The 17927-nt window shown below is 42.1% G+C and overlaps 1 protein-coding gene across 8 annotated transcripts in view; it reads left to right on the top strand.

Annotated features, from left to right (window-relative positions):
- SLC25A13 (solute carrier family 25 member 13) overlaps positions 1-17927 on the top strand; it is a 524650-nt gene that overhangs the window by 447771 nt on the left and 58952 nt on the right. For 4 of the 8 annotated variants that reach the window (XM_084977077.1, XM_084977076.1, XM_003130160.6 and 1 more), the window contains 5 exons: positions 51-189; positions 946-1039; positions 1252-1336; positions 4546-4630; positions 5103-5261. In XM_084977077.1, the coding sequence (XP_084833203.1) occupies positions 51-189; positions 946-1039; positions 1252-1336; positions 4546-4630; positions 5103-5261 (562 nt within the window). Of the gene's footprint in view, positions 1-50; positions 190-945; positions 1040-1251; positions 1337-4542; positions 4631-5102; positions 5262-17927 lie in introns of all 8 variants that reach the window. The other 4 variants (XM_084977075.1, XM_084977074.1, XM_005667626.4 and 1 more) reach the window with 1 other exon arrangement.

The raw sequence follows: 17927 nt of genomic DNA, 5'->3' as shown, positions 1-17927 counted from the left end.
CTTTGTTTATTTTTTTTCTTCTCCTCCCTCTTATTTTCAATTTATTTGAGGCTGCTGGAGGTACCACATCCCATCAAGTTAGCTTCTCTTATTTTAATGGATTTAATTCGCTCCTTAACAACATGGAACTCATTAGAAAAATCTACAGCACTCTGGCCGGCAACAGGAAAGATGTAGAGGTGACTAAGGGTGAGTAAGAATAAATCCGAATTCTTGCCTACATGTACCTTGGTGAATTATTATTAGGGTGAATAAGGCAACTAGGGGTTTATGTTACAGAGTTTTCAGTCCCATGGACACATATTAATTGTATGGTACATGTGTATTCACCATTCTTTGATCAGATAAACAGAACAATCTTCAGCATTTTTTAGATAAACCTAAGATAGATAGACTTTAAATAAGGGAACCCATGTAAGGTTTCTTAAAGCTTTTCAAATCTTGCTAGAATCTGAGCTAAATTAGCAGCCTCGAAAGTGGCCTTCAGAGGTACATAGGGAATTCCATAAACTCATAGTGGTGACAATGTATGTTGATCTACAATCCGATCAAGACTATGAGCACTTGGATGGGATTTCTTTTAAACAGACAATTCCCTTAGAAATTCCACGGCTTCATTCATACAGCACCTGGGGACCTATGCTCTGGAGTTTCATCTCCTTGTTTTTCTGGACCTGCAATTTAAATGACTTCTGGTATCATTTATTCAAAGACTTCAGATGACACCGAGCTTCTAAAGTTAGTATTAGAGAAACTATTCCACACACTCTTTCTAGGTGAATGAAAGAACTGCAAAAACTGTTACCCTTTTTGGATTGACTTGAATTCTATGACTGATGATAATGAAGTTTGGTGATGTTTGCTCATTCCAGTGCCATGAGTTAATGCTGCATTTAGTGGCTATTCCTTCTTGAATCTTCCCCTTTTAACTCTTTTTCCACACAGAGGAGTTTGTTCTGGCAGCTCAGAAATTTGGTCAGGTTACACCCATGGAAGTTGACATCTTGTTTCAGTTAGCAGATTTATATGAGCCACGGGGGTAAGTTGGCCTTTTTTTTTTTTTTTTTAATTAGCTTAATAAAAGGAGGTTAGGAGGTGGGGGTAGGAGGAGGGCAGCAAACCTGGAGAAAAAGAAGCCAAATTAAAAGTAACTGAAATTGGGAAACAAGAGAGGGAACTTTTTGGAACTGCGTAGTACAAAATTTAATACATTTGTATTTTGTTGTTGCTTGTGTTTGCTTTTCCCTCTAGACGTATGACCTTAGCCGACATTGAACGGATCGCTCCTCTGGAAGAGGGAACTCTGCCCTTCAACTTGGCTGAGGCCCAGAGGCAGGTGGGCAGAAGGAGCACACTTGCTTCCTGGTGTTTCTTTGAGGGGGTCCTTTGACCCCTTTTGACCTGCTGACCTACTCTTTCTCTGTTTCACACCAAAAATCCAGACCATTTCTAAAGACTGAAAAGAGAAATTAGAGAGGTTCTGATTAACAGATAATTTAGCCTTTGCTTTCTTCTTTGGAAGCTGGGATGATTCCTTAACTGCCTCGGAAGCCTAACCCTCCAAAAAGAGGCAGAAGCTCTGTCCTCCTTCGCTAAATCTCGTGCTGGGAGAGGTAAGGCAGGCGTCCCATTTTGGCGTCCCCATCCCAGCGTCGTGTCGCTAAATGAAAGCTGGCTTTGCCCCCAGAGAGGCGCTTCGTCAGGGCATCGCCTAATGGCCATGCCTTCCGTTTTTCTGAATATCAAAATGAGATAATTTTGTTTAGTCTGGAGTCATAGTTTGAAGGCTTTTAGATCTATTTTCCTTGTGAAAGGATTCATAAGTTATGTGGAAACAATTTGAGGAATGCTAAATTTTATTTTATGGTTAACAGAAACCAATCTCTTGAAGTTGTGGGAGTCAGAAACCTAAGACATGGGACCTCCTTACATTTAACTCTTGCTCAACTTTCTATAGATCAGGGTTAGAGAATAAAAGCCTTCAGAGCCTGTGTTGTGCTAACATGGTGTTTGTAAAATAAATCCAGTCTCAGACGAGGGTCGTTTTAGAAAAATACCTCCTTTAAGGCAAAGCCATCTTCGAGTCCTATGAGACTTAACAGTTTTTGGCTTGGAGCTCTGGGTCTGTGCAGAGACGCCAGTTTGACCACAATGGGTTGATGCGGGCTGCATTTTTAGGACTGGCAGGCCTCGAGCCAGGACGCCCTCCTTTCAGCTCTTTCCCGCCTGATGGCAGCGGTGTAACTCAGAATGGTGGGTGTGTGCTCGGTAAACCCAACTAGGCACCTCTGGAAAACCATCTGGCCGCTGTTAAAAGAGGAAGCCAATTTCCCCGTGTGCAGGAGAGAGAACTGTATCATCAGGCGCAGGAGTGGAAGCAACTCCCCTCTCCCCTTCCTTTGATTTTTAAACACTGCTTACCAGATGATTATCTCTTCGTCTGTGCTACTAGCTCTTGTAGAGATTTAGGGATTAACCAAAAGCAGAGGAGGGGCTTTTTCTGTTTTGTTTTTTGAAGATTCCTCCTCTTCCCCAGCTGGCAGTAGTATGCCACAGTCTTTCCTCCATGCCCTTTGCAGCTTTTGAGAGTTTATGATGATGGGTGCTTGCTGATATTGGCCATGAAAGGGTTAGATGAGATTGATGAGATTTACAGCAGGAAATGATTGGCTGCTGCTTAGAGGTTTAGAGCAATTCACTGTGGCCAACCTGGAATATTCTTTGTTACGTGAACTGCAGTGGGCCTGACAGCATTGACAGATTCAAGCAATGGAGGTCATCCCCCTGGTAGGCTCAGTGTTAACGTTTATCCTCGGCAGAGTGCAGGAGGAGGGATCTTGTTTTGTGAGCATGCTACATTTCTAGCTTCAGAAAAGTTACATGAAATTCTGGGATATCATTTATTTCATCTTTAGATGAATTAGCACTAGTCCTCCCCCAACCCCAACCCATTATTTTCGAAGCATTTTCATCCATTATTTTGATGCCAGAACCTTTCTAAGTATTGCATATTTATATCCATGTAAATAAAACAGTGCCTTTCTTATGGATATATCTGTCAAAATGAAGTTGCTATTGATTTCCATCTGTACAGCCACAGAGTTGGAAGCACCCCATGGAATTTGCAGAAGAGTTGTTTGACTTTTGTAAGGATGCATATTGCTATATATAAAGCTGTTTTCAGTTAAGTGACTTTGAAGGAGATTCCAAATTATCTCATTGTATTAGAATTGTGCTACACTGACAGCAGCTAAAATTCAGTGGGTTGATAGCTGGGGTTGGTAATTATTTCCATTGTTCACCAATCTTAATTATCGTGGCTTTTGAAAAAACAAATTTTACTGAATGTATTTATTCATTCAACAGGTATTTATTAAGCACTAACTATATGCCACCCTCATTTGACAACTCTGACATAAAATTACTATTTTATTTATGTAGACAGAGAAATGAAATACTCTGAAATGTTCTGGCATCAAAAACATTGTAAGAAAAATAGGTCAAAAGAACAATAATAATACAGCAACTGACTGGCCTAAAGTATGAATTTAGAGAAGATGGACAAAAAAATGGAAGAAAATATACAACCACCTAGTTGTAGCCACTGTAAACATTTGAATATCTCTGGGTAATGTGATAGCCAAAATGTTAGTGTTATTTTTATATGCATACATACCAAAAGACTTTTAATAAAAAAAAGTCATATTTGTACACAGTCTCTAACATAGAAAAGTTTCAGAATAATCTTTTAAAACCAAACACTTTAAAAGGTAAACAGAACGGTATCAAGGATACTGTCTACTCACCTTATTCTTTTTAACCTATTTTTGCTTTATAATATCTTTTGCTCAACATCAAATATCTTTTTATACCATTACTTTAACCAGTCCTCCACTATTGGATGTTTAGGTATTCTTAGTTGTTGCTCTTAAAACCAGTGCTGCCTTTTAACATTCTTATAGCTTGATTCTTGTTTATACACATGATTATTTTCTAACCTAGCTTTTTATAAGTAGAATTGCAGGGTCAAAATTCATGTACATTTTAAGGATTTGGGTGTGTGTTGCCAAGTTTCCCTTTAGTTTATACTTGATTAAATATTAGTCTTGGGAAGCCCTGTTTTTATCATCTCTTGCCAGATTGGGTATTACCATTAAAACAAACAAACAAAAATCCCCCAAATCCTACCAGTTTGACAATCTGATTGATGAAGAATGAAGTCTCATTGATGTTTTTAAATGTGTATCTCCTTGATCACTAATGAGAATTGAACACTTGAAAATAGGTTCACATTCATAACATTTGGGGGGGCACGTAATAGCTTTCATTATATTCAAACCTGATTTTTAAAATTGACAGCAGTAATAATTTTTTATTAATAAGAACAAAATCTAACCTTCTTCTTCAACATTTTAGTTGTACCATGAGTTTAGAACCCAGTTGTAATTTTAAAAAGATAACATGTGCTCATTTTTGTTCTGTCTTCCTTTTTATCTCCTGTCTGCTGCCCTCTCCACCCCCGCAATCCCTGTGCATGCAAAGAAGAAGGCCTCAGTAGATTCATCTCGACCAGTTCTCCTGCAAATTGCTGAGTCAGCCTACAGGTTTGGTCTGGGTTCTGTTGCTGGAGGTTAGTCACGGATGTGTGCAAAGTTTTCATTTTTATTACCCCTCTTTTTCCTCTGATTTCCCACCTTGAAATATGCAAGGACAAAGCCTCCTCTGGTCTTTTCCCAAACTGGTTACCATGGTCAGTATTGATGTGATGCCATAGCAGCTAAGGGAGCTTTTTCCCACTACTTGTGTGTGATCAGGGACTTAGAAGTAGCTTTTTTCTTTTATCTGCAGGTAGGCTTTCTAAAGACAGGTTAATAATGAGGTTAGGCTGTAATGATGTGCTTTTTAAAATTTGAACTGTGATACTCTTTTATCAGGAGACATTTGAATGAACATTCACAGTTGCTTATTAAACATGTAGAAAGTTTTAAAATCTGTATATACAAAATTTATTTCTTGTATCAACCTTCTCTTTGACTTCAACCATTCATCCCCTTTTCTCTGACCTTAATTCATTCTGAAATATGGGCATTATTTGATTTTAGCTGTCGGAGCCACTGCTGTGTATCCTATTGATCTCGTGAAAACTCGAATGCAGAACCAACGGTCGACTGGCTCTTTTGTGGGAGAACTTATGTATAAAAATAGCTTTGACTGTTTTAAGAAAGTGCTGCGCTATGAAGGCTTCTTTGGACTGTATAGAGGTTAGTGCCATGTGCTAATAAATTCATGGAAGGTGGAATAGGAGTCAGAGGTTTGGTTTCCCATCTGAATGCCTGAAATGTATTAGAGAGACTGTGTTAACATGGAAATACAGCAGATTCTCAATTATCCATGCTAATGGGCGTAGGCTGGAGGCATGTAGAGCATGGCTAATCAAAACAGCCTATGATCTGAAAGCCATTTATATTGCTCTGCAGTATGATTTATTTCTTAAAAATAATTATAAATATCTTTAGTGAGTTTTTAAAAGGCTCCTATTGTTTGTGTTCTTTAGCTACCTTCACTCACCACTTAACAGGGAAAGGCGGCTAGGGACAGGACAGGGCCTACTTGGGACTGCTTGTCCTCAGATTCACCACAAAAATGTCTTCCAAGTGGGTAACCAAGGGTTCAGTGGAGCCCTCCTATCTGCCTCTTTCTGAGTTAAAGTTGCCCGTTCCCTTCCTCTGACTCTGTACCTAATGAGTTGATCCCCATACCACTCTAGCCAGATAGAGTCCTTCTCTACTCTACTGCTCCTTTAATCATCTAGGGCTCATTAAACAACAAGAACAATGGCAAGAAGCATGTCATCACAAATAGACAGGATCCCACAGACCCTGGCTGCTTGACCATTGGCACTGGCCTAAAAGGCATGACTTGACTTCCCCGTCTCTCTCTCTCTCTCTCTCTCTCTCTGATTGCTTTTACAAAGAGAAAACCAAGTGTATTTGTATCAGCTAAATTCCAGTATTGCAAGGCAGCTGAAGCAGAGCCACTTTGCCATTTGGCAACTGCACAGCTGGTGGGGTCTTCCCTTCCTTCCCCTTCCAGTATTTGCTCTAGAAGAAGGAAAAGGTATTTAAGACTGCAGCCCTGTGAGCCTGTGCCTCTAGGCCTCTTCTGCCATCTGCTGACTCCAGTCTTTACCTTAAACACCTAAGTTTAAAAAAAAAAAAAAAAAAATCCCCAAAAACACAAAGACCCTTCTTGGAATCTCTCACCTTAGAAACTAAGGGGTTTCAAACTGCAGAGAAGCTCCATTTTGCAGGTTCTTTTGTGTAGATAGATAACCTCCATCAAAGGCTTTTTGATCTTTCCTAGGCCCTCCCCTCTTTCCCTCACCCCCTGCCTCTTCTTAGAATTGGGAAGGTCTTTGACCCCAGGTGATTGATGATGACCCTTACAGGGTCACTGCCTTCCATTTGAAATACTCTTCCCTCCTGTTGACAACGAACCTCACAAATGAAATGTCTCCCAAGTTAGTACAAGGTTAATGTCACAGTTCCTGCTTTGCAGTGATTCAGGCAAAGGCCACCACCTTATCTGTTCACATGGGATGTTTTCTGCAGGGAAAGCTTTGAGCTTCCAGCCAGACAAACGTCTCAGCCCTGGCATTGCTTCACAAACTACTTTTATGGGCTTCGCTTGGTATTGGATTAAATGTCAAGGATGCCTTTAGAATTGTGAGAAATACTTTTTGTCCCGCTTAATGTCTTTAATGGACTTCTATGACCTGAGTCCCTTCTCTTTCCTCTGACTGTACCTGGCAGCTCTTGATTCTTGGTTCCTCGACCTATCCTGTTGACCCCCATGGACAAAACACTTTAAAACATAACCTGCGCATCCAGCTAATATGGGTCATCCCGTAAACCTCATGCTGTTTCAGTTAGATCGCTGAGACTGGCGGAACTGGTTTTAACTCCTCAGGGAAGGGGAGTGAGCCAGCCTATTAGACATGGAGGCTCACTTTGAACACCAGAGAGGCTGCTCCTTGTCCTCTTCCTGGTTTAGAAAGAGCCATTTATCTTACCTGCTTTGGGTGCCTGATCCCTAAGGGCTTCTCTTGTCAGAGGATGATAAGTAGAGTGTGAATATAAGATGATTAGTTCTGGGAGTCACCTGTGTTCATTTCTCCCTGATTTCTTATCTCCTCTAGTAGGCAGTTTTAGAACAAAAGGTGTTCTGTAACACTTTGTTTAGTTTCTGTTTTGTAATTTGAATCTAGAGAGCAAAGAGATGATTGACAGTTGAGGTTTTTCAAAAGATGATTTATAATGTTTCTTCATCAATGACTTATTCCTATTCTTGGTTGAGGACCAATTCGGTTTAGTGCCCTGCAGCCCTGCACAGCACCGTTAATTAATGATTGAATGTAACTTCATATGTGTAAGTGCTTATCCTTGGACAAGAGAGGAATCAGATAAAAATGAGAAACCATCGTTACCAGCAAAAAATTGTAACAGAAACAAAAAAGACCTGAACAGATTCTTGAGAATCAGTATTGTAACCTTTATGTTACAATATAAAATATAAAACACCCTACCTGTGATTCTTTGATGAGAATTTTTTTTATTAAATGTAGTTTTATGGTTTAAAATTTTAATACTCCAGGGAAAAACAGTCACATTTCAATTTCGAGAATTTAGAGCTGCTGCTATTCACACTCCATCTAACAGTATTTGAGAAGGGGACAGAGTACATCTCTAATTTATAAACATGTTTCAGAATATTGAGCTTATTTTTTCTTATCTTGGAATTTTGCTTAACATGTAATTTATGTGCATCAAGACATATGTAATTGCTAATATATCCTGAAGAGTGTAATTTGGGAATGTTGCACAAGTAAGTTTTTTCCCCTATTTTGAAATTATCTTTATGTATAGTTTGGGGAGAAGTTGACAGGTGGCCATGAAAGAAGGTGCTTGCAGCAAGGATCCTTATTAGAAGGTTAATATAAGCATCTCTCCCCCTCCCTCCTTTTCCTTCTTACAAGAATTCGGAACTCTGAAGGAAACTGTTTTGTATCTAGAAATAATTCCTCGTGCAACTCTGAAAGGGAAGGTCACTGTTATGGAGTGCTTGTAGCATAAGTTGTTTTCCTCCATCCTCTCTCTGGCAGTTGCCAGCCTCCGTACACAGTCCGGGAAGTTATCCCGTCATAACAAGGGAGCACGTTTGAACCACTGCCTCCTGGTCAAAAGGCAATAGATAAAGAAAAAAAAAAAAAAAAGGTGATAGATAACACAGCTGTAGGGATTGTTAGCAGTTACCTTCAGTTGATGCGGAGTCCTAGGAATTTTAGCATTGTGACTTAGCGAGGTCTTCCAACCCATGTTTTTATGTAGCTCCCTGCTAGTTTGTCCTCACAGCCCCTTATCTTTGGGGGAAAGTTTGGTTGTTAGAAAAGATCCACTTAGAAACCCTATGCGACTGACTCTGCAACCTTTCTCTATAATGCAGACTACTTTCTTTACAAGGAAATTATTGACTTTTCCTGGGCTTTTCTTTAATTTTTGAAATTCGGACCTCCCACCCCCCAGGCCAAATCTATCTGTATTACAAGAAATAACACCCAAGATAATCCAGATCACCCTGAAGTCACTTGTAAAAGTCTTCTTCTGTTTCCTTCCCAGTCTCCAGATTGATTTAATGCACTCAGGTGTTTAAAATCCTTAATGAATTACCTGACAGCTCATTTACTTTGAATGAACTACATGACCAAATGAGTCAGTTATTGGCCTGCTGTAGACTTGGCATAATAAAGAGAAGCAATTGATTGGGCAGTCATCTGTAATTAAATGCTCTTAACATTCCAGGAATAACTAATTTCTGCCTTTAAGTTTTTGCTACACTCTCCCCCCTCTGATGCTTCAGGTGATGCGGCGAGCAGCCTTAGAAATGGGAAAATGTTTTGGCAAGGGAAGGCCACAGGGAGAAGGATGGATTCAAGAGAAATTTCATGAGAAATACTCCTTAAAGAAAGGTTTCTGGTTTATTTCTGTTGGTGGGGAAAACAGAAAACCTGCCAGAAAGGGCAGTTAGATCATTTTACAAATTAAACTTAGTTTGGAGTACTACTTAGTCTTTGAGGCAGATGGCAAAAAAAATTTTTTTTTGCTTTTTTAGGGCTGCACCCTCATATGGAGGTTCCCAGGGCTAGGGGTCGAATCCAAGCTACAGCTGCCGCCCTACACCACAGCCACAGCAACACTGGATCCTTAACCCACTCAGCGAGGCCAGGGATCAAACCCTCAACGTCATGGTTCTTAGCCAGATTTGTTTCTGCTGAGCCATGCCAGGAACTCCGGCAAAAAAACTTTTTAATTGGCCTATTGACCCAGGCTTGCAAAGTTTTAAATGTGTCTGGGTTGCCAGTTGTCTGTGTAGTGCACAAGCAGTCATCTTTCATCCTGGAATGTTCTCAAGGTGACATCTAGAGGATATTGTGGTGATATCTCAGGAAGTTTTTGATATGTTTGCCTTCTAGAAGGAAGTTTTGTCAGACTGCTAGTCTAAGCCAGGTCTTTTGGTGTGGTTAATGGTTGTACAGAAGCGAGTATCCAAATTTTGTGGATTCACAGTGACATTCCTTCTTCAGAATTCTGGTGGATAAAAATAAGTGTAAAAAATTCTGTCACCAAAATGAAACAATTGAAGGTTCTACGACTCTGGTTTGCATAACTGAAGAAGGCCTGCATCTTGGTGCAAACCACAGTGACCTGGGTCCTGCACTGAGTCGTGGATGTCCATTTATGTCCACTGGGATTGTAATGAGTGCAGAATGGTTTGGTCTGAGCCTTCTTTTCTTGGCCAATTTCTGCACATTTTCATTTAGGATGTTAAGCTGTAAATAGATCACAAGGCAAATATTTGGTTTTAGAAAATCAAACAAAAGTGAACAAAATACTTGGACAGTCCCTAATCAAATCTCCAGAAATCCGCAGTGAGCACAGAGCATTAAAAGGGCGAGCCTAAGGTGACACAGACTCAGAACTTGAGGTGGATGGGAGTGTTGTTAGAGGCTTGAGAAGGCCAGCTGAGAACAGTGGTGGCTTAGAAAATTGGGAAAAATGGAACTGGATGTGGCCTGGAGAAGATTAATTAATGAACAAATTAATTCCAGCCTCAAGAATGATCATTTGTAACCAGCTCCTGCCATTACTGAGACTGAAACAAGGGAAACAGATTAAATCTCAGCAGCAGGGAATTTTAGATGGAAGAAAAGATAACCAGGACCCTGAAAATTGCCGTGTACCAGAGTGAAAAACTAAAAGAGAGGGTGTGATTCTTCTTTCCAGGGATCTTCATTTCTAGAAAGCTCCCAAATAGAGATGGAGTCCCAGGAACTAAATTTTTTCTATACCATAATCAGTATCATTCCGTTATGCTTTAACAGTCAGTCTCCCAAAGGCATCCTGAGTTATAGCTGAGATAACAGGTGGTTCTTAACATTTTGAGTGAAAACATTTAATGCAGATAAATAAGCATTTCAGTCTTACTATCCGACATGCCCCCAGATCCACTGTACACTCACCTCGGGGTGACACCCTGAAAGCCAGTGGAAGACTGGATTGTAGGAGTTCCCATTGTGGCTCAATGGTAACAAACCCGACTGGTATCCATGAGGATTCGGGTTCAATTCCTGGCCTCACTCAGTAGCTCAGTGGGTTAAGGATCCAGCATTCCTGTGGGCTGTGGTGTAGGTTGCAGATGTGGCTCAGATCCCAAATTGCTGTGGCTGTGGTGTAGGGAATTTGACCCCTAACCTGGGAACTTCCATATGCTGCACGTGCAGCCCCAAAAAAGCAAAAAAAAAAAAAAAAAAAACCACAATTGTAAGAAGGCCATGAAAGGAGATGGCATAGTCAGCAGAGGAGGGGGAATGCCTCATGCATGGGGCTAGAACAGTCCAAAGTAGACAGACACGGGGGGAGGGGAGAGAAGACAGCTTGAAGAAGTGAAGAGAGAAGGCCATGGAAATAGGAGCAGGAATAAAAGCTGTGAGGCAGGGCACACGGAGTGCTGATAGCTCCAGAATGAAGGTTAATCTGATGTTGAAGGCATGGAGGGCTCTCTGGGAAGATGGTGCAAATACAGGGGCCTCCATGGTGAGATCAGGAGCTAAGGATTTGATGGGGAGAGGTTGCCTCCACGTTGAAACTAGATGACACAGAGAAGTGCTGAATGTGGCTTCAGCTGCAGCAATAGGAGTAGTTTATGCATTGATACCCCTACCAAACTCTACAGTCTGTCTCTGCCCTGGATGCCTTCTCCCCCATCTTACGTGCTCTAAGCTACCTTTCTCAGGGCCCAGCTGGCTGCTCTTGAGCATGTTTTAGTCTGACCTGAGACAGGAATGCTGCCTTAGTTAAGGTGTTTCTTCTTTGTTGTGGCCCCTCAGCACCTGTGCTCCCCTTGTCTTGTCCAGCGTGGTCTTTTAGGACAGCTGCCACATTGTGGTTACAGGTGTTTGTGGACACCCACCTGGCCCCGACCCACAGCTTTCTCTGATCCCTGTTTCCCATCTATGCCCTGCCTGCCATTTGTTCACCAGACATAACCTGCAACTCAGCCCTGCCATGCGGTGCCTTCTTCCCTGGGAGCCTGGTATTCAGGACCTGGGGAGAGAGAAGTAGAGGCAGATGTGGGCGCCCCCACCCTTACTCAGCCACGCCCTTCTTCTGGGTGGGGGCCCAACGGTGCAGTGCCCTAGCCCAGTGTGAACCCAGAAAAGTTTCAGAACAGTCTGGGTTGGAAGAAATGCCGTTGTAGAGCAGAGAAGGAAGTTGAAGCGATAAGTCCACTGAAGTGGGAACAAAGAGCCCTGCTTTTGGGGGCATGATGGACCTGCAGTCCTATTTGGTACTAGTACAGGCACTAAATAGTGAGGGACTTGGGAGAAGCTACTTTAAGCCTCTCGAAAGCCAAGTTTCCACGAAGGAAGGGGATGATAGTGATGATGATGAAGATAAAGAACATCACAAAACCACTTCTGTACCTTCTGTTGTAGTTAACACTGTTCTTAGGGCTTCGTGTGTGTTAACTCATTTCATCTTCAAAACTGCCCCTTGAAGATGGTACTATGTTTACCCCCATTTTACACATGTGGAAACTAAGGTACAGAGAGACTGGATAACTTGCCCACAGTTACCAGCTACTAAGTCACAGAGACAGAATTCAAACCCAGCAGCCTGCCTCCAGTCTCCATGCTCTTAATCAACGGGCTCTTCTGCCACTCAGGAGAAATTACATGGTAAAAAGTCGCTTATCATCAGAGGTTGAGAACTGTTTAAGTTCTTAACTAAAACATTTTATTTTAGTTTAAAAACATAGTTGAAGATGTGTTGTTATGTCTGAACTGCTTCCTTATTTTTCCCCGAAGTGGGGCCACTGCTTAGCGCCAGCTCTTCTGAGGATGGAGAGGCAAAACGCCCTGGGGAACAGTGTTATATGCCCAGCATACTTACCTAACTGGACTGTGAGCATTACTGGGGATAAGTTATCTCTTGTAAGCAAGAAAAGAATCAAAGATATGCCTTGAACAAAGTGATGGGAGAAACATCACATTTTTTTGAATATATGATACAGTTTGTGAATGCTGTCTGGCTCTTTGTATATACTTATTCATATCATTATCATAGTAAACCAGTGAGTCATAATTAGCATCCTGGATTTACTAATGAGGAACATAGACTTCAAAGAATAACATCCACAAGATCACTCAGCACAAAAGAGGTGCAGACCTAGGATTCCACCCCAGGTCTCTCCACTTCCAAGCCCCGTGCTCTAAGCCATTCATTTTGCTGCCAGGCTATTGGAAACAAATAGCTCTAATAGGCCAACATTACTTTGCAGTATTTGTGTGGGTTTTTTTTCCCCCTTAATTGGAAAGGAATAACACTGTGTATGTTTATAAACTAAATGAAGATACTACTTTGTATAAACATTCATCTGAGAATAGTCAGAGTAGTAGCACTATGATGCTGGCCTCTTTACAGCACAAACCTGGTCATCTATTTAAGATTGTACAAAAGGGAAACTCAACAAGTCACATGGATTCTTATTCCCTCCCCTCTCCTCCATTGATTCTTCTGATCAAATCTTTTGCTGCTTGGTTATCCTGTGCTTCAGATGACTCTAACCTAACCTAACCTAGAAAAAAAAAAAAAAAAAAAAGCCAGCAATATTAAGGTGTTTCTTTCATATTCCCTTCTAACTCTGGGATTCTAGAATTATATTTCTAAATAGTTTTTAAGCAAAGCCTACAGCTTAGTAGCTCTCTGGACCAGCACACGTCTCTTGGAAGCTTCCATTTAGGGGTGCCATGTGAAGCCTGTGGGGGAGGTTCCTGATGAGGGCTTAGTCCCCACACCTCCAGATCCGTTCTTTCTCATTGGGTTGCACAAAGGATGGGAATCAGAGGGGATAGTGTGATTTACATCTCCACCCCATGAAATCTGAAGACAAAATACTATATTAATATTGTACCCTGTAAATCTTTTCTCGCATTAGCAGCCTTCTAGTAAAGTTTGCCAAGGAAGCGTTGCCATATGTGCTGATGGAGCTGAACTAAAATGAGAAGATTAGAAAACTAACCACACTAGTAAAATTCATTTGAGACAGTTGGAAAACAGACTGCTGTTTTGACAAGTTAGAAACAACACACACATCCATTCTCTGTTTGTAATAGTTAAAATGCATTTCCAACAGAAACGTCTTATGTTAGAAGCTTGATTTTTCTGCTGAGTTACCCAGATGTCAAACATATATGTGCTTTAAACTTCAGTGTGATCCCGTCAAAATGCCTTCACCAGACTGGCTGTTTTAAGCATTCCTGAGCCACGTTACCCCTCCTCCCTCTGAGGCCAAGGCACCAGGAAGTTTATGAAAGTTCACTCTCTGACTTCATCATCCTGCTGATCAGGACCCCTCCTAAAGGGCATTTCCCCACGACTAATGGTGTCAAGGCCCACATCTTGACTGCTCAGACTGTAATCCACAGCCACCCTCTGTTCCCTCCTTCGCCAAGGTCATCACCACAGGCATCGTACTCAGCCAGAACCTCCCTGAGTGCCTGCATCTGGCCCAGGTCTTAGGATTGTACTTTGGTTTTGTACTTAGGATTTGTACTTTGGTTTTATTCCTACTGGCTTAGTGTTACTCATTTAATACAGTGAAACTCGGGGCCTTAGATTATATTTCTTCAGCTTCCTAAATACTCTTCCTGCCTCAGGCCTCTGCCTAATTTGCCATCTGTCCTCTACCTGCCTCCAGAACGTTTTACTTTTGGGACTTTACTCTTTAAAAGCCACCCCATGAGTTTACAGAACTTTTTACAAGCCCCTTAGTGTGGCCTGGGGGAGAAGCTGTACGGGGTACCAGGTAGGAGCACCCCCTGGAGCCAGACCGCCTAGCCTGACCCCCACTGCCCCAGCTAACAGCTGAGCGACCTTGAGGAGGCTCCTGGAAGTCAGCCTGTTTCTTCTTTTGTTGGTGGAGATAAGAATAACTCCTGAGTTATTGTTACTGGCATGTGGTGTGGAATTAAATGTGTTCATTCGCATAAAGCACGTGGGGTAGTACCTGGCATGTAGTGAGTACTTCCCAGTGCTAGCTGTTGTCATTGTCACTACTGCCATGATTTAATACAAGGTCTGTGATCTAACCACAGCCTCCAGTGATCTCGGCTCAACCTTGACTATGCCATGATCTTGAGATGCAGATGTTCCCGTATTATTCCCTCTGCCTAGACCACCTTGCCCTCCATTCTACTCGTGTCTCTTTTCTCCAGCAAACCTCTTCTTAGCCTTAAAGAATCAAGTCAAGTAGCTCCTCTTCTTTGATGCTTTTCTCCCTCCTGCAGGCAGCATAACTGCTTCTTTCCACTGCGTTCCAGTAGTGCTCTGATGCTCCAGGGCTGGGATATTCAGCCCTGTGTTTAGGCAGGGTGTCTCCCCCTGGCACACAGAGACACCTAGGGTTCCCTTTTCTTCTAAACTGAGCCTGGCTCCAGGGTACACCACAGATCTGACTGTGTTCATCCCAGTCCCTTCCAGGACCAGGCACAGAAAGCGTTTGGTAAATGTTTGCTGAACAAATAAATATTTGCTGCCCTATATTTAGTCTTAAATGCAGGGTTTTCTCTATCGTTTTGTTTTGGTCTTTGCTGTTCACAGTGCATTACTAAATTTATAGTGAGAAAGACAAATCTCAATAGCTTAAAAGGCTGGCTGAAGTGATTGTATCTAACGCTAGCGTCATTTGGCTCCGTGGGCTGTTTTTTATTAGTCATTTAAAAAGACTGTCACGGGGTAGTTATAGAGACAAGAGAGCATCATTTAAATCACAATGCTATCAACCCATCCATGGTTTTGGTCTACAATTTAATGATGAGAAAAATACATCCAGCAAGTAAATATTTAACTAAACATTTCGATACTTGACCTGAATGCAGAGAGCAGACTGGAGAGTGTAGATGGTGAGATGTAGTTTAAACAGCATATCCCCGAATTTTACTGGTAGAAATTATTGTTGTACTTTCATAAAGTAATAATAAAGCCTTTCTTTCATAGATATTCTCTCATGTTATAGGTAAAGGAAGTTTAAAAGAGAGTATAGTTTAGGAGGAGAGAATTCTTACTTTTGAATAAGAGCACTTGCTTTCCCCACAGGGTTCCCTATTTACATTTTCTGTGCTGCTTCGGCTCATTGAGATTAAAAAGAGCATAGGCCTACTCAAGCTAGCAAGAGCATCAGGGGACTGTTGGTAAGGGTCGTGTGAGAGAAGGATCTCACAGGGATCCCAGGAAGGAGTTTCTCTGGAATCTGGCCTCAACGGGACCGGAAGGTGGTCAAGGGCAGCCCTCCCACCTGTGCACCTTTCACGGGCTGTATGTTCTGTCTCTCTCTCTGGTGTCTCCATTCTGCTTGCTGCACATTCTCTCCTCTCTGCCCATCTTCTTCATTTTCTTATCATGATTTCTGCTTCCTTGCGGCATTAATGCGCACATGGCTTCTACTGACCGCTTTCCCCTCTCTGCATGGCACCTTCTCAATCTACCTCGTTCATCATCTGTGCAGCCTCTGCCACGTTCCTGGGAGAAGGATCCTGACTGGCCGGCTCCACTTCTGGTGCCAGGTCACAGAGCCCAGGTTGCTGAACTCATTGGCTGTACGTCCTGTAGGTACAGTCAGCCATGGTCATGGGGATGACATAGGCTCGAAATAAGGCTGCCTAGAGAAGATGTTGCAAACCCAAATGTTTATAGGATCCAGGCAGATTAGTTGTGTAAGTGAACAAATGGGGCTGCGTGTTTGTATATTAGGCACAGGACAGAGTTGGGTGTTCTCTAAAAGCATGGACTCTTGAGGAAAAGGGCTTAGATTCGAATCCCAGTCTCACTATTTATCATTTGGATAACTTCAAACAAATTACTTAATCTCTATACACCTCAGTTTCCACTCTGCAGGATGGTTATGAGGATTAAATGAGTTAGTAAAGTGCTTAAATGACACCTGACACATAGTAAACAACATGCTATCTCTTTTTAAAGAAACTTTTTTTGTGTCTTTTTTTTCTTTTTCTTAGGGCCACATTTGTGGCACATGGAGGTTCCCAGGCCAGGGGTCCAATTGGAGCTATAGCTGCCAGCCTACACCACAGCCACAGCAATGCCAGATCCAAACCGTGGCAACGCTGGATCCTTAACCCACTGACCAAGGCCAGGAATTGAACCTGGTTAGTAGTCAAATTCATTTCTGGGAACACCTCTTTTTAACGAAACCTTAGGAGTTCCCTTCATGGCGCAGCAGAAGCAAATCCGACTAGGAACCATGAGGTTGTGGGTTCGATCCCTGGCCTCGCTCAGTGGGTTAAAGATCTGACGTTGCTGTGAGTTGTGGTGTAGGTCGCAGACGTGGTTCAGATCCAGCATTGCTGTGGCTGTGGCGTAGGCCAGCAGCTGTAGCTCTGATTAGACTCCTAGCCTGGGAACCTCCATATGCCATGGATACGGCCCTTAAAAGTGAAAAGAAAGAAAGAAAGAAACTTTGATTAGCATCAGCATCCTTATTATTTATATTTACAATGAAATGAGCTTTCTCCAATTTTTTCTAAGACATGAAGCTGCCTTGGTCTGTCTAGTGTCTCCCTTTTTGTAGAGCCACAAGCACAGAGAACTGTTTCTCTATTGTAAGGATATCAGCAGAGCAAGAACAGTGATGAAAGATAATTGGCATTGTCCTTATTGCCATGCTAGCATTAGGGTATGGGTCAGGGGGACCTTGCTGAATTGATGCTTGGGTCCTGTTTAAAGGGTAGCACCTCACCCAACTGGAGATAGATTGCTATGATGTCAGAAGGAGGCCTAGGCTGTCAGATCCATCGATTGGTCAGTCTATCAGTCTTTCTGTCTGTCTGTCTATCTGTCTATCTTTATAATAAGCTCAAATTATGTTTAAAACTGTGTGCTACTCACTAAAACACAGGCTGGATGCTAGTGACTTTTGGCCATAGGCTGCTCCTTTACGAAGATGGTGTGGTCAGGGAAGAAAGTGAACTTACTGACTCTTAAATCCCCTCCCAAGAGCATGACAGGGGAACAGTATATTGTGATCCTTGGGGTTAGCTTACTGAGTGTTTCCAAGGAAAGGCATCTGTCTTTGATTTTATTTTCTTAAGAACAGATGAAAAAGATAACCTTTTTTTTTTTTTAGTTCAAACATGTAGGTCCACTACTGTAACTGCCTTTTGTGGAAGTAGCCACCCCTCCTCCCCATGTTCTGATTCTTATTTCCCACTCTCCCTAATGCGTTCCAAACTGTTCTTCCCTTTCTACCCCCAACCTGTTACTCTCCATGGCCACCTTCATCTCTACCCAGGTGTT

The sequence above is a fragment of the Sus scrofa genome, chromosome 9 (assembly GCF_054392235.1).
Source record: "Sus scrofa isolate SSC_HxYL_T2T_F1_AM1 chromosome 9, Sscrofa_HxYL_maternal_Yorkshire_Landrace_v2.0, whole genome shotgun sequence".
In the NCBI taxonomy this organism is placed as follows: domain Eukaryota; kingdom Metazoa; phylum Chordata; class Mammalia; order Artiodactyla; family Suidae; genus Sus; species Sus scrofa.
The sequence above is the reverse complement of the archived record's forward strand: the minus strand, read 5'-3'. Positions and strand labels throughout refer to the sequence as shown.